The 25,408-nt window shown below is 36.5% G+C and overlaps 1 protein-coding gene across 2 annotated transcripts in view; it reads left to right on the forward strand.

The window, feature by feature from the left end:
- The window catches only part of g (adaptor-related protein complex 3, delta 1 subunit-like garnet), an 895,910-nt gene that overhangs the window by 478,576 nt on the left and 391,926 nt on the right, over nt 1-25,408 (forward strand). Inside the window, exon 9 of one of the 2 annotated variants that reach the window (XM_081759537.1) lies at nt 12,996-13,045. In XM_081759537.1, the coding sequence (XP_081615663.1) occupies nt 12,996-13,045 (50 nt within the window). The remainder of the gene's footprint in view (nt 1-12,995; nt 13,046-25,408) is intronic. The other variant, XM_081759539.1, reaches the window with a different exon arrangement.

Here is a 25,408-nt window from a genome sequence, read left to right on the forward strand (position 1 = left end):
TTAAGTCTGGGCTTCGTGGTGGCCAAGGTATTGGGCTAGCCCTGCTTATCCACCTTCCTGGAAAGCAAGTGTCAAGAGCCGCACGCACATGGTTACTGTAATGAGGTGGGGCACCATCTTGTTGGAGAAGCACAAGCCCCTTTTCTGCCTTAATATCGTCCATTTGGGGAAAGACGTACTCTGTCAGCATGTCAGAGTAAGCATCCCCGTTTATTGATTTTTCTACAAAAATGAAAGGACCAATCACACGATCTTCCATCAAACCGTGAGTTTGGGAGAGTCACGTTGATGCTGAATAACTTCATGTGGTTGCTCTGTCCCCCAAATTCTGCAGTTATGACGATTAACTGTTCAACTGACATGAAATGTAGCCTCATCAGAAAAGAGAATCTTTCTTTTAAAAAAAGTGACATCATCATCAATTCTGCATAGAAAGTCAGCAGCAAACTCATACCTTTCGATTTTATCAGTAGGTTTAATTTCATGTAGCAGTTACAATTTGTAGGCGCGCAACTTAAGTCTTTTACGCACAACATCATACACAGTACCTTTAGGCACTCCTAATTGTAAATTACGTCTGGCCAGTGACTTGCTTCGAGCTCCGAACACAAGAAACACGGATCTGTTCAACATCATCTTCAGAAGTTCTCGGTCTACCTGGTGATTTTGCTTTTGAAACACTACCGGTTTCCTTGAAAGACTTTAGTCAATGACGGATAATTTTTGCTGTAGGTGGTTCACCACCATACTGACGTCTAAAATTACGTTTCACTGTTTATAACTGACTCAGTTTTCACAAGCCAAATAACACACTGCGCTTTCTGTTGCGGAGTACACATTGTTGCTGAGTTGCTCTGCACTGCACGCCTGCCTGGACTGAACTGAGGAAACACACACACACACACACACACACACACACAAAATCACTGGTGCCGTCTCAAGGTCAAGCAGACCTGCCAACTGCAGGGGAGCCAAACTTGGAGAGTTGATAAATCAAACACCACAAACTAGAATAGTGTATGTTACTTTGTACAGATTCTAGGACACATTAAAGCTAGGGAGTTCTTTTTCTAGCACACTGTATATCTCCCCCTCCCCTTCGTTGTGCCGTCAAAGTGAAGTATAAAAAACATCCCAGGGCTGAGCCTCATCTATGTTGAAAATTTGATCGAGATCGGTTGGGTGGCTCAAGAAGTTCGATGTCACAAACGTAGTCATTTTCACTTTTATATATATAGATTTACAAAGCACGCGTTAGAATTTTTTCCTGTCATTATTTTAATTAAGTTATGTGTTACTATATATATAGAGCATTCTACATCGAAGAAATTGTCGTGACGAGGTTTTGTACGCAAACCTCCCTCTCTCTGTCCATATTTGAATCTCTCTCAATATTGTCCAATATGAAAGCACCTTCGACTCTTGAAAGCAAATGTAAGCGCTCTATCAATGCACTATCGTAACTCTTTAGGTTTGTTGTTAAAAGTAGTCTCACTTTAGATTTTGCCCGGGTGAAGATAAGAGTTTCACTTCTATTTTTCTCTTTTGGATTTCTGTACACTTGATCAAACAATATGGGTTTATGAAACTCAGGGCAGGGGGAAATTACACCAACTTGTCCTGGTCAAATGATGCCTCTGGGATATTTGCTTGCATTTACTGAGAAACAAAATGAAATTAATCATTGAATAACACTCATTTCTATGAATAGTTTTCAGAGCTCTGCGCCCGCATTACAGACTTTGGGAAGCACAAAAGCCAGTACTGTGATTGAAAATTTCTATAGATTTCAAAAGGAACATCTTCTAGCTTGCAATCTCTAAAGAAGTAAAAGAAGACAAATAAAGGCGTTTATGAAGCTATTTGAACATTTTTTGACATCTTTTATTCAGTTTCTAAAAAGGCATTTCAGAACAAACAAATGAAAGTGATGGTTTTAGAGCTATTAACCTTGTAAACCTGGTTCCTGTTTTTTCCGTCCTAATGGAAAGAGTATATTATGTCACACACTGCTTTAGAGAAGGAGAGGCGGAGGAGGGAGTGTTGGATTGAATACTAGAAGGAAGCAGTCAATCGAGATGCGTGTTTTTGAATGCATAAGCAAACGGGGCAAGAATTTGTTATTAACTTGGAGTTAGAATTTTTGTAACGATTTCTGAGCCGCGACCTGTACCTATATGGCCTTAGAGAAGGTATGACTTATGCGGCGCGCCCTTCTGCAAATGAAAATTTTAAAGGAACAACAAGACCACAGATGTATTTTTCATAACTATCAAGAACATTTGAAGCTCCAACCCCACCCGCCAAAAAGAGAAAAAAAAAATGTTTTAGATATATTTCCTTGGCAGATTCTCGTAGGATGTATTTTTGTGTTCAGTGGAAGGACTGGCACCTTTGTGTTAACAATGGAAGAGAAAGATAAAAACTTGTTTTTCTGTTGTCTTTAAAAGCAGTGTTCTAGCACGCATTTACGTATATGATTGACGGCGCATCCTTATGTGAAAAAACGAAACATGAGCTGTATGAGTTTGTTTTTCCTTTTGCCTATATTTGTTTGTTTTGTCTTTCTGAATTATATAATGTGCTTTTATCAGCCTCAAGTTGCACACAAAAGTGTATTCTAGTATAAAATAATTTAAAAAGAACATGCTTGCCTTTAAATAATAACAAAATAAAACAAATTGTAGACAAAGAAGAAAACTTCTGATATCAAGAAAGTTACTTTTACAAAATGTAATTATGCTTGACAATCAATCACTTGATAGTGCGTTATTACATTCCTTTTACTATTGATTAGTAAAAGTTGAAGTACACTTACATATAAAAGTACATGAAAAGGAATAATATTTGAAAACGTTGATTAATGGATATCGATATTTTTTTATTTAAAAAATACTAATCAGTCGTTCGAAATGGACATATCTAACGACGCAGAATTCAAGGACATTCCAGCCAAAAATATAAACTGCTTTAAGTAGTAATTGTTCGTTATTCTTTTATATTCTATGCATTCTAACGCACCTGTTTTCGCCAGGATGAACACCGAATGGTTTCGAGATCCTTGTCACTACTGTAAATTTTCAATAAACTGACACACTCATAATTGCCTGTTCTACGAAATTTCTGTAACATTTATAGTACGTCATCGACACGTAATTCCAGGATTTTCTCTTAACTTCAATACATAGTTCTATACATATTTCTGAAATTTAAAATAATTCTAGAATATATCATATTTTATTATTAAATTATTTTACGAAAATTTATTTATGTATTTAGATTCAGTATTTACATCGCTTTCTTGTGAAATAAACTGTATATGATGAACATTTATCACCATAAAGCAAAATTTACATGTTCTTCGCATCCACACCTTTGCAAACAGCTATTTACCACACTCACATACACTGCTTTTGGAACAATAACAAATACATACTACACTACAACATAAGTGTACCAACACACAAACAAGACATTCACAAAGAAAATAGGTAAACAAGTATTAATTTTGGAAGAATCAAATATTATCTGTAAGTTCCACATAATTGGCACAATAATGTTTCAAAATAATTATTATTACAATTATTGCTATATATATATATATATATATATATATATATATATATATATATATATATATATTTCAATCAGACAATAGAACAGTAAATTTCCACTAAATTAACCGTCTTCGATCTCTTATATAATCTTTTTGCGCCTCCCCGACACAAGCATATGTGTTTCACTGTGTTATAATCATTTACTTTCCAATTACCATATTGATCTTATTAGTACAGTATGCCGTCCAATTGTATAAATGTTCTGTGTTGTCCTTTGTGTTAGAGAAGAAACACGTCATCCAGTTCCTTTCCATGTGGTAAGGTGCCAAGAACCGACGACACGTTGCCACGTTGCATAGAGAGGTTGTTCAGCCTACGTTTGGCCGATTTCGTTCCTTCCCCCTCCCGGGCAGTATAGACTCACCCGACCTGGCTCGTGGCATCCTGCAGTGTTGTGCAGTGGTTTCCTGGGAACGCAGTTGCTTTTCCACGTGGACGACAATAACGCACAAAACAAGACCATTGTTGTGAGTGTCGTGTTAAATTTGTTTCCAAGTGTGTGGGTTTCCGCTTTGTGACTAAACTAAGCCGGTTTTGGAAAGGCTATGTTGCGGCTGTTTATGACGCCCAGTTTAGTGTTCCTGTCATTAGAAAACAGTGCAAGAAGAATGGTTGCAACATCAGTTTAAGTGGAATAAAAAATGTTATTAAAAAGTACAAGGGCAACGAAGCTCCACCATTTGGGTGACCGACGAAGTTGCCTAGGAAGCGGGAATGCAGCAAGGCCACCTCCACCATGCAGAGGGAACTTCGCAACATGGCAATGCAAAGAAAATCCGCCAACACAAATGTGTATGGCTAATCGTCTTGACGTGCCTTTGGGGACTGTGAGCCGGACGTTACACCATCAACTCAAGCTGGAAAAAGTCATGAAAGCTCGCGGCCATCTTGTCACGGATGCCCACCAAAAGGAACGAAAGTGTAACGCTCGGAAGCTGTACGAACGGCATCTGGCAAAACAAAGGTGGATGTACGTCGTAACTCTCGATGAAGCATGGATTTACCTTTCCGACTGCGGCAAACCGAGAGCCATCATATACCAAGAGCACTGGCGTCTCTGGCATGTAAAATTTGGGGGGACATCAAAGAAACTGATTTAAATGGTACTACGTAGCCCAACCTGTTTATTATCTTTGATTCCATGTGTTACCTTTCTGCTTACCTTCACGGACCCCCTGAGGTATATCAGGAATTCTGTTACCTATTATATTGCAAATAAATAAAATAATTATTACTTATATGTAGTTCTGTCGTTAGTAAATAAATTAAATTAGAATAAAATATTAAATATTTTGCACTCCAAAATATTGGGGAGACGCGTCCCCCTCGTCCCCCCGCCTGAGACGCCCATGACCAAGAGGAAGGCACCAAGAACTTCAGAAGGTGGGTCCGTGTCTGTAAAGAATCCTTCCCAAAAAGGTTCATGGTCGGTACTGGCTACTGTTACCGAGGGAAACTGAAGATTCGTAGGGTGGCGAAGAACTGCAAAATAAATTCGCAGTATTTTCAGGAGCAGATCATGCGACTGATCTACGAGCATGAGATTCCACCCAATGTACGGAAATGACGCCAATCTGGGGCGCATTCACATGGACAAGGCCTCATCACATACCTCACGATCGTTCCTCGCATTCTACAGGAAGATGGAGGAGGCAAGCGGTATACAGGTGATACCTTTCAATGAGGTACCTGTTAAATCTCCAGATGCAAGTCCTATGGACTATTGTGGATTTGGATTCTTGAAGCGGGCTTTGGGAAAACGGCGTGTGACAACTGTGGAAGGACTTTGGAAAGCTGTGCAAAGGGAATGGGACAAGATTCCCCTCCAAGTTCTTCAGAGAAGCCTATTACAGTAAAAATTACGCTTTTGGGCTATTGTTAGGAACCAAGGGAAGCACATCGAGCACTTACGGACCTGGCGCCGTGGATTCTTCTAAATTTTTAGATAAGTCGAAATTGGCCAAATGTAGACTGAACAACCTCTGTAGCAGTAGCTATGCGTTGAATTAGGAAAGATGTTGAACGAGCATCTCCAATAACAATAGAAATGCATCTGCCTATCTAATAAAATCAAGGCTTGTAGATCCCCAAGCCTAGTCTCGATGGCAATTGGAGCAAATATAAATTTATCAAGGAGGCGGTTATATTTCCTTTTCTTTTCATCTCTCTACGACTAGCAACGGCTCCAGGATTCATAACAGCTAAAGGGAGCCTTGAATAGGCAAATGTATCTCAACACGTAAAGTTCCATTTTAGTGATTTGCCTCTGACCCTAGGAAATAATATCATGCCACCAGGTTGTTTAGCATTTGAACGACAACAGAAATAATTCTTATATTCTTAATGAGATATTATAGTACCCCTGTCATACTATAATATCTCATTACTGTTTTAAGACTTGTACAATCTCTCAAAATTTGCAATGTTTACGATTTTCAGTCTGTTGTATGATAGCCCAAAGCCACATTTTTTTCTCGTTCATATTACCTTTCTCCGTGTGCTGTTTTGATCTTGTTTCATCATTTTGATGTAATTTTATATTTCAGTTCCCTTCGGTATTGTTCGTTACTTTATTTTCTTGGTATTACTATTTATCAGATTGGAAAACTTCGAAAGTCAATAATGAAATCTCAGTAATGTCTGACACCTGTAACACGAGTACCCGGGAATATCGGTTTGGATTGGATTTAAGTTTGGCGTCCCGTTCAGCAGCAAGGCTCTACGAGACATACTTACAGCTTAATGTGGGATCCGAACCACGAGCGCCCGCCGGGAACCAGGAAGATTAGTAAGAGTTCGAGTGCTGTTAGAAAAGTATTCCGTTTAGAGTGTGCTTTATATGGATGGCTCAAAAAATGACAGTAACGTTACTATGCCTACGTCATGGACGATAACACACCGTACGAGTTAGTCTGCGTTGTCTGTGTACAGTATTGACTTCTGAACCAACCCTCGCTTGTAGTTCATTAACTACCTGCCCGCTGATCTAATGGCTATCTGATACTTTTCAGTAGTGAGAAACTGTGGTGGGGGAGTTTCGGGTACTGTTCATTTTTCCTGATTTCTGACCGTTAAGTTTTCCTCTGCGTGGTAATGGTCACTTCAAACGATATGCTCCTTGCAATTGGTACTTCAGAGCTTATGACAATGTTTCAGCGAGTTTTGTCTGTTCAAAGAACATTTTCTCTTTGCCGCCCTGGCTGCTATTTCCACGAAGGGTCGACTTGAGTTGGTTCCGTATGGCAAATGACGCATTAGTACCAAGAAATACCAAACGGTGTTCTGAGAGTTACTGTGCCAGTATAGCTGTTTAGTATGTTTTGTACTGTTTGTTCGAAAAATGAAAATATTGTTGATTGCTCTCGTTACTAACGAGAAGTATCCTCAGGTTATTTGAATATGTTAAAACATAGATGTTAGTAGGGAAAAAATTTAATTTGTACTGCAGGTGCACGTCTGCATCTGCAAATACCTTTTGGTATATGGACAAAAATTAAAAAAAAAAATATAAAAAAATCACCTAATTGTTTAAAATTTAATGTTATCTTTTAGAGTTAGCGAGTATTCTAGTATATCAAGTTTGTACACTTCTTCAATGTATAATTACTCACCTGAATTTTTCTACGTCCCTTAAAATTTTAGGTTTGGCAGTAACGCATTTGAGGTAATAGGAAGGGAGGGAAATCATAGAAAAAAATAGCAAGACTTTCGAACACAGCTCACAGTTTGCTGTTTGAAATGCTCAGCTTCTGTTTTGTTATTTAATGCAATGATGTTTATCAAAATAGTACCGTAGCAATTGCAGAAAACTTAGTTGTAGGTATAACACATACGCTTCTCAACCATAAAATTCGTTAGAAGAAACAAGCAGAGTTGTTACGAAGATCGTTATGTATCAGTACTACTGCAGGAAAGCTTCGTAGTTGTTTCGATAGCCACGCGTGTTTAGTTCCTTATATATATATATATATATAATATGGATTCAATACTTTTGAACCTGGTTCGAATCCCACTGGATGCTTTTATTTTTTTCTAACTTTTCAGTTATTCTTGCCGTACAGTTTTATAGTATATGTATTATTACACGGAAGCAATCGACAGCTAACCTTTCCAAGAATAATAAGTTGTACAGGCATTAACTCTTTCCTATATATCCCAATGTGATTCCTTCTTAAGGGAATCACGTCTTACATCGATCCATAAAATTTCCTAATTTGAATGTAAATACGGAATTCCAGTGTTCAGGAAATCACTATTAGCCCTAAGAACTCCTTCCTTATTGCTAGAACGTATTATTATTATTATTATTATTATTATTATTATTATTAAAGTAAGACACAGAAAAAAGTTTAAGGGTAATAAAATTGGTGACACATTTTATTTCTTCGTAGTTTGTTGTTACACTTATGAACTGTATGTTGTCTCGGTGCATCAGAACAATTTTAGACAGTTTTTTTTTTTTTTTTTTCAGCGATCTCACATTTTTTTCACTTAAACGCCTTAGTAGTTCTCAATAGTATACTCCAGTCACACCGCCATTTGCTACAGGGTCCATCATAAGAATTCTCTCAGAATTCAACAAAACTCTGGGCGTCACCTTACCTCAGACAATTTCATATGAGTATTTTGGGAGTGGAGATAAAGCGTGTTTTCTACTGCTTTCAAATAGGTTTTGTTTCAGGTTCAAAGTGATGTATGTAAGTTAGATCCTGAATTACTAATGTCAATACAATCTGACTGTATTTTTTTTTATAAAGAAAAGGGTGTGCTCACTTGTGAGCACATAATTTACGTTTTCCTGTAGAAAAGTTTGTCCGGGGAAAAATCAAAATGAGTTGGGGCCACACGTTGAAACTATTTGATATATATATATATATATATTCAGCCCAGGGCGACGTTTCAACTCCGAGGGAAGAGGAAAAGAAATATATTTGGAAAGAACACTGAACTTGCTGCCGACTGTGTTCAGCATTTAGATTTGAAAACTGGTCTCGCCAAAATCTTTTTCATGCTCTGCCACAGATTTGTGTGTTCAGCACTTCGTCAGAGGGTGTTGTAATCTCTTATACTAAGGTTTCTTAACCTTTTCCACTGCCATACCACCACAGGCGTACTACCATAAGTCGTACGTACCACCAACAACGTCTCGTGTACCACCGGTGGTATGCGTACCACAGGTTGAGAACCTCTCTCTCTTATACGAAATGTCAATAGTTTCTATAATACATCAGAGGTCGTCGATTCTGCAATACTATGTCATGGATGACATCAATGTTTTCTGGGTCAGTATTGTTGAATGTGCACCGGAACAAAGTTCATCATCAATGAGCATTTGACACTTTTGGAACTCCGCATCTCAATTTCTAACACTGGCATTATAAGTTGCACGGTTCCTCAACGATTGACACACACAAAGATGGATTTTTGGGGTCAAACCCTTATTGTAGAAGTACGCAATAACAGGTCGGTTTTTCCTGCTCCTTGTTCGTACCTATTCACATGTACATTGTCGATTTGCGGGGCTTGGGCCAAAAGTAAATTGTAGAGTCAGTGATGTCAATGAGAATGCTGTATCCATTATGAATATTTTTTGTGTTAGTTGAACTATCCATATCAGTTACAGTGATATTTCGCTAAATATTTAGCACAAAGGGACAGTAATAATAATAATAATAATAATAATAATAATAATAATAATAATAATAATAATAATAATAATAATAATAATGTAGTGTCTGGTTCGGTGTTGATGATTTATAGTAGAGGTTAATCAATGGCCGCTAATATTATTATAATCTGGTCAATCTGGGTTCGATGATAGCGAACCAACAACCAACTAAATGACTACACTTAACGTATGTTAGTAAGTCATTTATTCTAAATCCTCATTACAGTTAAATCAATAATGACCTAGGGCCTTGCATGGGTAGTGTGGCTATTAGCTACTTTGCTATTTCTTTCTTACGATCTTAAGTTTACGGTGTGAACGCAAGTACAAATATTTAATTATAGTTAACTTTAGTTGATTTTAGTTGAAGCTAATGATCGTCTGGTTCTGACAATAGTTGCTTAACTTAGACGTCTCAAGAGAAACTACTGACCTGGTTGCTGCTGATGTATTCCAGTCCTGTTATAGAGGTGTTGAAATTATAGATATAGAAATTTGGATCCGAATTACCGAAACCTTTCTAAGACGAGAATTTAACCGAGACTGCTCTCCTTGTGTTCTACATGTAGGTTGAAAACTACCTACCGTCTTTCTTGCAATATTTTAGATTCCTGCCACTACAAGTACTTCGGAGATGACTCAATTGTCTTTCCCTGTAGTAATACTTCCTTATACCTGACTCTAGACTTTTACAAATGTTTCTACGTATTTCCTTGATTATGAAGTCTATGGAGTAATATGCATATACCGATTTCTTTACACGGAAGTCTGGCTTTAAACAATTCAAGAGATTCTTAAGTTAGTTTCCGTATACTCGCATACTGTCTGACCTGTTAATTATTAATATCCACCACAATAATAATAATAATAATAATATCCACTCAATAACATTATAATATAGTACTTAGTATATGTAAAATAGCATTCGCTACCTTATACATTGCCTGAGATCAATTCAACTTAAATCAAAATGGATATATGGGCTCAGTATGGTATGAATATTTTCTATTTCCGTCCTTATCTTTATAGAAAAACTGGAAGTTTTAGAAATTTATATACCTTCCAGTTTCGATTCTGATCCTCTTAGATCAAAAACTGTAATAGATAGAGAAAATTCTTTCATATGAATTTAGTGTATGAAGAACAGGTTCCATCTTCGACCTTATCCCTCTGTTACGATGGAAAACTATAGATGTACCTCTTTCAGTTTTAATATTAAAATCTGCCGTTGTTTCACAACACGTAACACAATTCACTTGTTTGTTAGAAGGAAAAACAAAATGAACTAAACAATAATTTATATTGGCAGTTAATAGTACTAATAGGATAGTAAGACTATTCATGGCTTTGGATTAATTGTTTTTTTTCGTGTCTGAAGAAGGATATGCTAGATATCCGAAACAGTTACAAATTATAATTTAAAATAAAGTAAAGTTTTAAGCTTTGGTTAGTGTCTCTTTTGTTAAAATACTAATAGGACTTGAAAATATTTAATTTTACACGAATAATGAATTTCAAAAAATCAATTATTTATTTCTGTTACCACTATCATTGCTTTCATAATCACACTGTATTGTTTATTTGATTCAAGAGGACCTAACCTTAAAAAAGTGAACTTCTAGTCGTAGTCGTCGTCTTTTTAAATAAATCCAAGACAAATCCATATTTGTTGATTTCTTTATTATTGCATTTGAATAGATACCAGTTAGTTAGAACATCATTGCTTTCTGTATGTTCTTAGGCTATTATTATTATTATTATTATTATTATTATTATAAAGGAAGGAGAATCAAGTGCAAATTGAATATTTTCCTCAGAGAGGATGAATTTACCCATATACGCCCAGCCATCACATATTATATATGTAGTATATATGCTAACACAAAACACACCTTCGCATGTTAATACACGTGTAACTACTACTTTATAAAGTATCGTTGTACTGAGTTTGGCGGGCAAACATACACCTTCTTCTGCGATCTATGTATACTGATTTGTTTGGCGTGATATTTTCCCAATATTGAAACCGAAAGTGGTCGTAGGTTTTTACCACTCTGGTAGTAGTAGAGAGGTTAGATTGAAAACGGAATATATTCTTGAGACGCTTCAGTCATTGCAGCTTGCTATCTATGACCGCCTTTACTCTATAGCGATCATTGTTAAAACTGGAAGTGGATAATTTTCTGCCACAGGAAACCGCTTTGCTATCTATTGCGGGTTTTCATTCTTTGGCGAACAACGTAAAAATTCGAAAAGGGTTTGTATCTGAAACTTCCTGTTTCAATAAGGGGTAAGAAGGGAGATATTTTCTATTCTTAGAACGCTAAATCGATTTTTAAATAACTATTTTCATTTTTGATGTGTAGATCAACACTGAAACCGAAAGTTGTAGTGTACTTCTACTGCTTCCAGTTTTAGTACAGAGTAAAGGATATAGATGAAATGTATTCTTGGGATGCTTTATATAAAATGCTTCTCCTTATGTATATGTTGCCTTTTTTGCTGTATATTGATCAACGTAAAAACCGGTAATTGTTTACTTTTATTGTCAATTAGATCATTGCCCACGTAATGAAACTCGATTCCTAACTTTTGACCCTCTACATACTGAACACATTTGGTGGTGATCCATCAAGTAATCCTTGATGTTTTCGTCTTGCGGACGGACGAACAGAGAGAAAAGGTAAATGTACGAGAGTTTTAATAAACCAATTTGCTTAACAAGATTTGTTCCTAATTGTAATACAGAGGTATTTTCGCGTACAAGATAAAAGTTGTTCCTTGTTTCTATCCTCATGAAGTTTCAAAAACATTGTAGAGGAGGGGGTTGAGTTAACCGTGCCAGAGATAACTTTCTTCTTCAAAGGGGCAATATTTTAATCAGGGTGAAATCACTAGTATCTTCCTATCAGTATCCCAAATGGGATGAGTAAAAGCTTTAACTCATTTTAGTAACAATTTAGTAGTATCCGTGTACCCTTTAAGGAAAAGAAAAAAAAAAATGCTCTGATTGTTCATTTCCTTTGTGTTAGGAAATCTTCTCATACAAATAGTAATCAGCTAGGGACATTCTAAAGTATGACTTCTCCTGAAGAAAGAAAGAAGGAAATAAATCAGAAACTGTAAATTAAGACCAGCAGAAAAAAATGTTATAAAAGGAAAAGAAAAGAAATAAAAGCAGTCAGTGGGATTCGAACCAGGTTTCAAGAATTTCAGTTTCAGTAGAACGAAAGGACTAAACGCACGACTATCAAAACACACTGTAAAACTACTTTTCAGTTGTATTGATAGAGATGGAATTCCTTAAAATCCTACTTGATATTTTTTTTCTTTTTTTTTAACGATTTTCTTTGGATTAAAAAACGTGTGAGATTTCTTTAACTAAAGAAAATTTTCTGCTCTGAAACTTAACATTAAATTAAGTAATGGAAAAGAATCTGAATATTTGAAACAGCAAACAAGAATGTGTGTTGGTAATGCTTCACAACTCTTATTTTTTTTTTTTTTCTTTATAACTTCCCCTTCTATAACTTCAAGCGCATTCTTGGCAAACCTATAATTTTAAGGGACGTAGAAAAATTCAGGCACGCAATTATATCTTGGAGAAGTGTACAACTTGAAGTGTTTTTCTTAATCTATTTTTTGTTAAAGAAACTAATGTGTTGACTAAATCGTGAGTCCTAATGGAATTTCTTTTTTTACACTTACAGTACTTATTTCTATATCTTCAGGCATGCCCAACCACAGCGCATCAATTCAGGTATGGCATCGTTTGATCCTGTAGTGATGGGTGCATGGGTCCTCCTTTTGTTATTGCTTTGGTAGGAGTGTTCCTTTGCTGTTAACCTAGTTCTAAAATCGCTTATGAATGTGCTTATATATGTAAGTGTACTTTAGTTCGTAGTCGAATTACTAGGATTGTGTTGCATGTAACTAATAATATATATATGTGGACATGTATAATATTTTTGCATTAGTGTGCAAGCTTTGTTCGCCTTTAGGAATAGTATACTTATTTTTATTAGTTAATGTATATTTTTTATGTACATTTTGTTTTCAGGTAGATATAGTGTAAATAAAGTCGTAGCCGTATCAAGAAAATAACAGGTGGAAAGAGTATAATTTGATTATGCAAAATCTTACCTTGTACTCTCAACTGCTGTTCCCGTTATGGATATTACTCGACACGATATTCTCCCTGGAACCCTTGTCAAGGAAAGGTTTGACGCAGGTCTATGGTTACATTAGTGTATTTCACCACAAACTCTTAAGTGGAAAAATTGGCACAGAATATTTCGTGGTACATTTCTGTCAATTTTGTTCAACACTTCTGAGTTTGTATGCTAACTAGCCTATTGACGTACTCGTTATCTACTCCCGTATACGTAACCACTGTCAGGTGCCTAAACCTGTTATAGGACATTACAAAATTACAGAATAAAAGTAGTAGAAAATGGATCGATCTGGAACATATGAGGACAGCATTGGCCAACTCACGAGCCCCTGAGAAATTGAGCACCGTACACCGTGAGCCCACGGTCTTTTACGACCTCCATTTTAGGGGTGAATTTATTCCCTTTTATGAGCACTTTTTAGGGGGTGTATTCGTTCTCTTTTATGACCACTTTTTAGGGGGTGAACTCGTTCCCTTTTATGAGCATATTTTCCAACCCCTATAGCAGAAATTACACTGAGACTATGAACAGATAGAAGAGCAGATAACACATAACACTACGTAACACACAGCAGAACAGATAACACATAAGAGTACGTAACATAGCAAGGGTGTACTCGTTCCCTTTTATGAGCATATTTTCCAACCCCTATTTTAACATAGCAGAACAGATAATACATAAGAATACGTAACATAGCAAGGGTGTATTCGTTTTTACGAACACACAGCAGAACAGATATACACAGCACAGCTAATAAAAGAGCATGGCTTATTTTCCAACCCTTATTTTAACATAGCAGAAATTACACTGAGACTATGAACACATAGCAGAGCATAAGACTACGTAACACACAACAACCTCCATTTTAGGGGTGGACTCGTTTTCAACCCCTTAGCATAAGACTATATAACATAGCAGTTACGAACACATAGTAGAGCAGATAATAAACACAACCACCTCCATTTTAGGGGGTGTATTCATTCCCTTTTATGAGCATATTTTCCAACCCCTATTTCAACATAGCGCATCAGACAGAGACTACGAAACATAGTGAAGATTAGATAACACATAAGAGTGCATAACATAACAAGGGTGTATTCATTCTCTTTTATAACCACTTTTTAAGGGGTGGACTCGTTCCCTTTCAACCCTTATTTTAACATAGCAGAACTAGTAAAAGAGTATGACTTATTTTCCAACCCTTAATTGAAGATAGCAAAGAATACATAAGACTACAGGGGTGTATTCCACCCCTATTTGAACATAACGAACATAGCAGAGAATAGGGGTTTACTCGTTACCTTTCATAAGCATATTTTACCATAGCAGGGAGCCTCCCCTATTTGAACATGGCAGAGATTATTTTCTTTTACGGGGGTAGCAACACACCCAACCCTCCTCCTTTCTCATCCAGGGCTAGGGAGCGGCAATGGCGGAGTTTAAAAAAATAACATCATCATACTCTCATAAATGAATAAAGCATAATATCATTAGCATCAATAGTGGTAAGTGAGAATTTGTTTAAAAAATCGTGCAGTGAATAACCAGATGCACGACATGCTAGATATAAAAAACAGTAATGTCCACAAAATTGAGATAAATCACCTTGAATACGTCTATTATTCCATGTATAATACAGACAGTTTCGTTTTAAAAACCTTATATGATGTTCTATATAGGGAGGTATACCATAGCTATCGAAATACTCTCCCACACACATATTAGATATATAAACAGCAACCCAATGTTCACCAGGCTTATCACTAGAATCAGTGTTTATAATTATGGCGGCTGGAAATGTATGAATAAACAAAGGTAACTCATCAGCAGCATATACACCAATAAAATGATCTTTAGGCAAATTTTGTTGTAATGCTTCATAAAGCTCAATTGTATTTAACATTTTTTTCTTTAGTTAATATATATTTTTCTCTGGAAATCAATTTCTAATTCTGAAGAGAATTCACCATAAATAATTGTTGTTACAGGAGATGGCAGTGCTTCTTTAAAATGAACCTCTAAACGTACACTTCCTTGCCGTTGTGGACTAGTATGAAATGCAGCACTTGCGCTTGAATCAGGAGTTAAATCAAACACCAGTAGAGTATAACCATTAGGATATTCGGCGAGTGAAATATTATTACCTTGATTAGAATAATAAATACCTGAACCTGTAAATAACGTAGAATATGCTTGTACATATAGATTATTATTAAAATCCGGTTGTAAAGGTTTGAAGGGCATTGGAGTTCCATCAACATACAATGTAAAAATTGACATACTAAAATGTTGAAAATTGAATGGATTTGTTTGATAAGTACCATTGAAAGCAGTATTAGTAACAAAACCAATAATAATACGTTTAGGCACTATGCCTCAAAACAGATCTGGAAGTGTAATATCCATAATTCCTTGTGGCAGAGTTTCTGTCTTCACCTGCACTTTTGTTATAGGATATTTTATTCTAAATTTAGGATTTTGTAATACTTTATTTTGTGCTATTTTAACTGCTGGTGATACATCAACCTTTTTCACAAGCAATGTTGCATCTGTAATTACAACTTTTCCATCAGCATCTGCGTCACCCATTAGACAAAATGTAGGTTTAGCTGGAATTAGTTTAATACGCAATTGTACACCATTCAGTAAAAATTTCTCCTGATTGAAAATATCAGCATGAATATAACCCAATAATTCAAATGACTGACTTAAAGTAGTGAGAAGAAAACGTTGTTTAGATCCTACATTAGCATCGGCCACACTGTCCATATGCCCTGCAGTATCTTTAAACCACATTGATGTTTGAAGATGCGTTGTTTTAGCTTCAGCATTATAATTTAGTAGTTTTTCAATATACGATCGATATGGATATGTATGTGAAGAGTAGGAAATAATTTGATTATTTAAATATAATTGCACTTCACTGAACATTCCATTGAGAAAATCATTTACAGGGCCGATTTTCTTATCGGCAGAAGTTAAATTAGAACCATCTGATTTAGTAATTTTACCTTTAACATATAACATTGTGTGCGGTAAGTCAATATAGTCATCCCCATGACCGGGGACTACAAATTCTATTGGTGCATTATCAGCTATTGAAGCCACAGGCTTATATGGAACTATTTTATTACCTATAATACTGGTTTGAGTGGGTAAACCAGCAAATAAATCTAATTCTGATTTCATACACTCACACTGCATTTTCTCTTTTCTTACTATTAATATTCACACATGGTAAAATTTACAATATCATATTACGTCTACGAAAATGTAATTTTACACATACACTGCCATATTGGAAAGGAAGTGGATTACCTGTACTATCTCTTAAATCAATAATAATTTGATCAAATTGTTTACGTTGCACTGGCACATAATGAGGATTATCAAAAATATGTACACCTTGTCTCAAAAAGGTTGAGCGCATTCTTTATTGGTGTTTTGAGGCAAAAATTTTCAAAGTCCAGCTTCGGGTATCTTCGGGAAAAAGTAAGCCAGGTTCGAACCTCCAAGCCAGCCTTTGCAAAAGGGTAAAAGTTTGCAGATGTGTTTTTCTTCTTTTAAATATAATAAGACTTGTTACCAAGTGTTTAAAAAAGCAACATTGATTGAAATACTAAATGATACAATATTTCGAAACGTTTTTATTAATGTGAGCACATGCTTGTTTGTCATTTAGCTCTCTATACGTAATGGAACATTTAAATACGTTAAAGAATCTTTCCATATGTAAAAGAATGCTCAAAATTAAGAAAAAGAACATAATTATCGCCTGAGTACTAAAATAAAACTCAAAGTAGAACAGAAACTGCGTTTGTAATGGATATGAATGTCATAATTATCATGAGATCCGTTATACATCGCTAGAAGCTTAGTTCTAGAAGTCCTTGTGTTAGCTCATTGGTAAGCTGTCGGCTTTCAAATCATACGGTTGAGAGTTCGATTCTCGTCTGGGCCAATACTTTTTTTAAAATTATATTTTCCGCAATGCATGAAAAATTATATAAAATAATTACATTAAAATACACAAGTTGTTTATATATAACATAATAATTGCAGAACATAGTAAGTATTATGTTTAAAATATAACATCTGAGATAATTTTCACAGTAGGTCGGTATTATATATGATAATGTTAAATACAAGTTAGGAAAATCGTTTAATAGCAATAAATAAGTTATGTAGTGTATTTATTTGCAGCTATTTGTCATACAGATTTAACTTCTCAATATTCTCATTACAGTATGTTATTTATATTCGTGAAATACAGTATATTCCTACGGATATAGAAAGTGTATAAACAGAGTATCCAAAGTCGTATCCTGCTTCAAGACACAACTTTTCCCGATCCCCTTAACGTCACGGGAAGAAACACAAATTCTCTTTAGAACGGAATGTCGTTACTTAGAGTCTCATTCGAATACGTTGAATATGCTTTTGTGTATTCATCTCTCTCTCTCTCTCTCTCTCTCTCTCTCTCTCTTTCGCTTTGTTTATGTGTGTGTGTGTGTTGCGGAATATCCCAAGTTGAATACAACATTTGCAAAGTATATGAGCATCATTGTCATCGAATACCAGAAATTGAAAGTCGTGTTTCTTCAGGTTGGGTTTGCGTGTTCATGTTAGTTCACTGGTAGAGTACGGACTTGCCACTGAAGAGGTATTGAGTTCAAAGCCTACAGCTAATTATCATTCTTTTGTTAGTAGGATTGCACAGAAATCGGATACAAGGAGTGGTTTACTTCTAGAAATATTTTCAGAAGCGTTTAGGTAGCCCTGAAAAGGGCTTTTTTCGCGAGTTAAGGGGGGGGGGGCATTAATATTGTGTCCAAGACCCTTCTGAATTTATTACACGCCCCATTCTTCTGGGCATGGAATCTATTACATGGGTGACAAATCTATCTCCTTCCTCTACCTCCAGCCATGCTTCGGAAACAAGATGCCACAGGTCATCCTGAGTTCTTGGTGGATCTGCCTCAGGCCAACTTTCCCTTAGAGTACGCTTCACTTCTGCCCACATATTTTCCATGAGATTGAGGTCTGCTCCACGAGGCGGCCAGTCGATTAAATCAATCTCAGGGTGCCCTGCGAACCATTCATGAACCACATGGGAAGTATGTATTGGCGACTGGTATTGCTGGAACTGAATTACACCATCAGGCTGAAATACTCGTACAGATGGCACCATGATATTACTGATAATGTCTAAGTACTGAGCATTGTCCAGATGTCCTTCAATTCTATGAAGCTGTCCTGCTCCGCGACTGGAAATCCAACCCCAACATAAAATAGATACATGGCCACTGCGATTGCAAGCAGCCACATATCCATGGTCATATCGGGTGCCTCTCGGACGATACACAAAACGGCGTCCCTCCTTTGATGTTGTGAATATGGATTCATCTGAGAAAACTACGTTTTCCCAATTGAGACCCACATTCGCCTGTGCAAACGCGAGACGGTAAATTTTGTGGTCGTCCGAGAGTTTTTCCTTCACGGCAGCAACACGGCCACGTAACCCAGCATGACGAAGCCTTCGCAGAGCTGTATGCTTACTACCAGGAAAGAGAGAAGCTTCCCTTAGCTGTCCAGACGTCCTTAGTGGGTCTAACCGGGCTTCGTTTACTAATCTCGCATCTTGGGCTTCGGTTGACACATGCGGACGACCAGGAGATCGTAAATTACCAGTCTGACCTGTAACACCATATTTCCGAATCCATCGCCTTCCTGTAGATGCCGGGACACCTACTCGCCTGCTAGCTGCAGTTGCAGAATAACCTTCCAACTCCCATAAAGTAATTACTGCTGTACGTCTATCCATAGTTACTAATGTTCTGAGCTGTGAGAAGGAAGCATAAGGTAAAAGCCAGTACCTGGCGTGTGATTGGTTACTTGCACGACACGCCTATTGTGGGGAACAGCGTTGCCAGATCTAGCATAATGATGCTAGATCTAGCATAATTTGCATGTCTCTAGCATCTAGCATCTTGCTTTTAGCATCCTGCCCAAATCTAGCACAATTTCAGCAAGTTATCAAAAAGCCGTAAAACCTGGAGATGAGAAAGAAGTTGGTCGTGGGAAGAAAAAGAACGGCAGAAATGTATCCTCTTCCATTGATTCATACACTCGGTAAACCATACAGGCAGTCTTATTTTCCGAAGTAAGTTCGGAACGGCTTTGGGCTTTTTTTTTGTGGCTCCACCCAGGGTTTTCTAATCCTTTAACTCCGAGGCATGGGCGGAGCTATGGGGGCCATTCTCCCCCCAACTTTTTGGCAACTTCACCATCTTTATTTCTGACTTCATGATCATATTTATTCCTGAAATGACAGCTCCGAGACCGACCAAAAATCTGCCCCCCCCCCAGCAGATGATTCCCAACTCCGCTTATGCTGCGAAGTAATTTTCTTTCAAAATATGTAAAGAAAAACTTTGCATTCATTTATACGATATATACGCCATTGAGTCTGACAACGACTGCAGTAATTTAGTTGAGTTAAAATTTTGGTGCGTGAAGTATTGAGTTCTATCCATGCATTCTTGCTCTCTGTGTATTTTAAGTTACGTTATCGTATCTCAACTTCCTTTTTTTAAAACTCCTGAATTAGTAATTATGAGGATCTAGCATAATTTGACCGAATCTAGCATAAGTTCGATCAGGTTTTGGAATAATTCCGAGCTGTGAGTCTGGCAACGCTGGTGGCGAACGACTTGATCAACGACTCGCGAAAGAAATCTGAAAATGGTGCGCCGTAATAATAATATTAAAAACAGTTTTTATAAAGAAATATTAATACATACGAAAAGCTGTTTAAAGAATGAATTGTTATACTGACTTTACACGTATAAAAACATATACCATATACCAAACAGATTGAGCGATATGATGATAGCTGTTTTGAGACGAACACTTTCGAAGTCCAACTTCGGGTATCTTCGGAAAACAGTAAACTAAAGCTGTTGGTTCGAACCTCCAAAGCCAACCTTAGTAATCGGGAAAAGATGTACAGATATGTTTTTCCTTCTGTTAAATATAATAAGACATGTTGAAATGGTATTAAGTGTAGAAAAAAGTAACATTGATTGAAATACTTAATGATACAATATTTCGAGACTATGTATTCACACTCTCGTTTCGTCATTGTGATTTCCATACGGTAAAGAGCATTTACGTATGAGCTCAGTTATATTTCAGAAGCAGATTCCGAAAAGCGGTCATGTTAGCTCAGTGGTACACCACCGAGTGTTTAAATCGTGAGTTCGATACCCGTTCAGGTGAGATTATTTTATGATATTCTACTTTCCTCAATGCATGAAAATTATGTAAAATAGTTACATTACAATTCATCAGTTGTATATATATTTTCATACCATCACTTGTATATATGAGTTGAATATATATATTCATATCATTTCACGACATAAGTAATTCTTATCTTTAAAATATAACATCTGAGGTATTCACAGAACGTCGGTGTGTTATGTGTGAATATTGAATACAAATTTAAAAAATCGTGTAATAGCAATAAATAAGTTATGTAATGTATTTATTTGCAGCTACTTTCATCGCAGATAACTTCTCAATATTCGCATTACAGCATTTAGGTCGAGCATATCGAAAATCGGATCGTGGTTCAAGACAAAAAAAACTAGCTAGCCCCGAACTGTCACGTAAGAAATTCACGAATCGCAAAAGTAAAGTGAAGAGATTGAGAGCGGTAATTCCTTAATCGCTCTCTCTCAACTCTCTCTTATCTGCATTTATACATATAAAAGTGTATGTATGTATGTTCCCTCATAACTCATGTGTGCCTAGAGCAGGGTTTCTCAACCTGGGAGTCGCGGCCCCTAGGGGATCGCGAAGATAGGCGGAAGAGATAAATATAGTTAGAATCTAATACCAGAAATTATTTTTAAATATTATTTTTAATTTTGTTCTGATAGGCATACTTTTATTTTTTATACACACTGTAAAGAACAATAAAAAATAAGTCTACTGAACATTTTCAAAGGGTGTAGAATTCGTGTTACTATTCGGTTCAAAGTATCTTGTCGTCGCGAATTCTGTCGAGAAATTTGAAGCTTAAAATATACAAAACGATAATCATGCCTGTTGTTCTGTATGGCTGCGAAACATGGTCACTTACTCTGAGGGAAGAACATAGACTGAAAGTATTTGAGAACAAGATCCTTAGACGAATATTCGGACCCAAGAGGAACGGGAATGGGGAATGGCGGAAACTTCATAACGAGGAACTACATAATTTATACGGTTACCCAACATTGTTAGGGTCGTCAAGTCTAGGAGGCTTAGGTGGGCAGGTCATGTAGCTAGAATGGAAGAAAGTAGAAACGCTTTCAAAGTCTTGACAGGAAGACCAAACGGAAAACGACCATTAGGAAGACCTAGGCGCAGATGGGAGTAGAATATTAAGATGGATCTCGCTGAGATAAGAATACAAATTAGAAACTGGATCCAATTGGCTAAGGATAGAAGTCAGTGTAGAGCTTTTGTGAACGCGGCATTGAACCTCCGGGTTCCATAGGCCATAGAGTTAGTTAGTTAGTAGAGTTGTTTAAAAATGAATTTAAATCAAAGAGGTATGATATAAAACTAATGAGAACTGTATATAGAAATACTAGAAAAATACACATGAAACAAAACCTGCACATTGAAATACAATTAAAATTAAAACCTAATGAGATACCTAAGCATGGTGTAATTTCACTAGTGCAGCAATGCCCGGTTCAATCTTCATGACGAACATTATCAAGCCATTTTCAACTGATAAGCGATTTCTTATCTTTGTTTTAATGTTTACCATAAAAAAAACACTTTCGCACAAGTACGATATAGCAAATGGAATTATTACTTTTAAAGCAGCAATCACCAGACCAGGATATTCTTCTCTCCTCATCAGGCAGAACTTGTCCAAGTCTTCGTTACAGAAAACCAGTTGCAAAGACTTGTCGCATGATCATTCTATTATTTGGTCAAGAAGTTGTGGGCTTAGATCGGATACGTTAATGGCCTCTTCAATGAAGGAGTTTAACATCCATCTTGAACCATCACCTTCGTCGTTGGGAATATAGATATTACAGTTACTGTATCCACTGTCAGTGCCGGACGCCTAAAAAAGGGGCCACACATTTCGGAGGAAGTGTGTTACTCATGTTAGGAAAGTGCATGTGCACATGTGTAAAATAGAAGGAAAACGTAATAAAATGTGCTCAAAATTAAGGAAAGGTAGGGTTTATTTTGAAAATGTTATTGAGCTTCGTGCCAACCATGGTGGCGCTTCGTAGCTAGTCTGTCGACGTCACTCATATATACGGTGACATCGTACTATACTCTCGCCCCGGGCAATATTTTCCATGGCACTGTTCACTATAAACCAAAAAAATGGATTCTACTATTATAGAAGTAGGTATGTTAAAAATCCCACACAAGCTTATTATAAAACAAATTATAAAAGGGTCGCTGGCAAGAGCGTGTGATAAAAGGGGATCGTGATAGGAATTAGATTGAGAACCACTGGCCTAGAGTAATTTTAACCACATTTCTTATAGTTTCAAAAAGAGTGCTGTCGGGTTACCTATGGTGAATGGGAGGGGGATACATATAAAAGATTGCTAGAAAATGATCGATATTAGATTCATAGTTTTCGGGGTCGCTTAGATAAATAGTGAGACTTTCAATTTCGCTTAACTCCGATTAAGCTCTCATTAGTAGGGATGGGCACGAACGACTTTTCTTTGAAACTCGACTCGACTCGAAACAGACATCTTTGAGGTCTACTCTTGGACTCGGCGCGAAAAATATCTTCCAACTCGACTCGGATTAGAGTCAAGTCGAACCAAAACGAGCCAAATCCTGTGTGTAGTCCTACCTAGACAATACATAGACAATAATCATTCTATCATCAATTATACTACTGTTACTACAAATAATAATAATAATAATAATAATAATAATAATAATAATAATAATAATAATAATAATTATTATTATTATTATTATTATTATTATTATTATTATTATTATTATTATTATTATTATTATTATTATTATTATTATTATTATTATTATTATGACAACACCGTGTACAAACATGAACGATAGATGGTTAATAAAGGAATACTAAAAGCTAGTTGACTGCCGACGTCGGTAGTCATGAAGTCTACAAGGCAAGGACATCGTTCATTACCCTAAGCTGTAAGCGTCGGTGGAGTACAGATGGTCAACTATTAACCTCTCGCCAGAAATTGGTGGCCCCGCAGCGACGATCCGTGATGGCCCAAGTTCAATTTTGAAAACTTTACTACCAGCGGCAGAGACGCGATGAAACGCCAACGAACCACAAAAATTACTCTCCCAAAATATGTTAAAATGCCTATATGTGTGATTTGTTTATATTTAGGTGAATCAAAAAAACACAAAACAAATACGCCGGGGTGGACGCGAACTATCAATATTACGATTACTAGGCACGTGTTCTTCTGACTTCCCCACGGAAACGATTATAAAAAGCTTGGTTGTTGAAGGATAAATCATTGACGTCTTAATTTAGCCAATCAGACAAACCCCTACATCTCGAGTTCTAGGAGGTGATACCGTGAACCGTTTCAGATTTATTGCTTTCTGGTAAAGTACTATCCATGCGCAAAATTTGAGCATAATAGCCGACATGCATCTTCGGTGCCTCTTATCTTTAGTACAATTTTAACCAGAGATGGTGTGGGTCAATGAAAATTTGATCCACGACCCACCATGACCCACTATCACCCACCACCCAAATGACCCATTGGCCCACTCTGACCCATCAACCATCGTGATCCACTCTGACCCACCACCAACTATGAACCACTCTGAACCATTGCGACCAACTCCGACCCACCAAAACCCATCGACATCAACTCTGACCGATGACCCACGTCCTCCTCTCCATTGACTAAAGAGATTACACTTGTAATAAAACAAGACTGTGAAATTATCACTTATCGGAGTTTGAATTTCTACCGTCATTGGCTCAAGCACCTCTTTGTTACAATACTGGTGGGTCTGACCTTTACGATATATAATGGCAAAGTGTTTCTCATTTTCCGAATTAAAATGAATTTAAATTTATCATATGTAATTATTTCTTTGTTGCCTTACAGACACATTCAGTAGAAAATAGGGTGAAATTTAAAAGTTTCGAATCAAGGAAAAGTAGACCAACGTAAAAAAAAAAAAAAAAAAAAAAAAAAAAAAATTGAAAATGCCCATGTAATTACGTTTAGAATACAAATTTTATGGCCATTTTCTCTAACTTTATGGCTTGATTGCCTTATGCTCGGAACGCTCCATATATTAAACACCAGCTTCAGCAATTATAAATAGAAAGCAGTGGGTATAAAATTCAAAAAGAACTTTAGTTTGCATTACTCAATTTTTTTCTCAACTAATATCAATCGTTTTCGATTATTTTTACAAATCAACCCACTATTAATTTCCACTATATAGAAAAGGCACCCCCGTCCCCCCGCTCATAAAAGACAATTTTAAAAAATGCCAGGGCATATTCTCTTTATTTTTAATAAAGAGTTGTATGCTGAATTTCAGCTCTCAGTTGAACGGCTTGTGAGATACCAAATTTTTCGCAAAAATTCGGACTTCAACTCCCCCTAAGGATATGTATTATAATGAAAGTGACACGCGTATGATAACTTCCCAGTTGGGATTGGAGCCTGATTATATACCAAACGTCAATTCATTTGACTTTGCAATTTGACCGTGATGATTACGCAGACATAGTTACTTTCAATTTTTTATGATACATATCCTTATTTCATATGTTACAGATGATTCAAAAATATTTTTTCAAGCAGTTAGCTCCTCTAGAATCTCACAGGCTGCATCCCAAAATCCAACTCCTACTATCCTATGACAATCCAAAAGTGACT

Source organism: Thermobia domestica, chromosome 5 (genome assembly GCF_964235325.1).
Source record: "Thermobia domestica chromosome 5, izTheDome1.hap1.1, whole genome shotgun sequence".
NCBI classification, from domain to species: Eukaryota; Metazoa; Arthropoda; class Insecta; order Zygentoma; family Lepismatidae; genus Thermobia; species Thermobia domestica.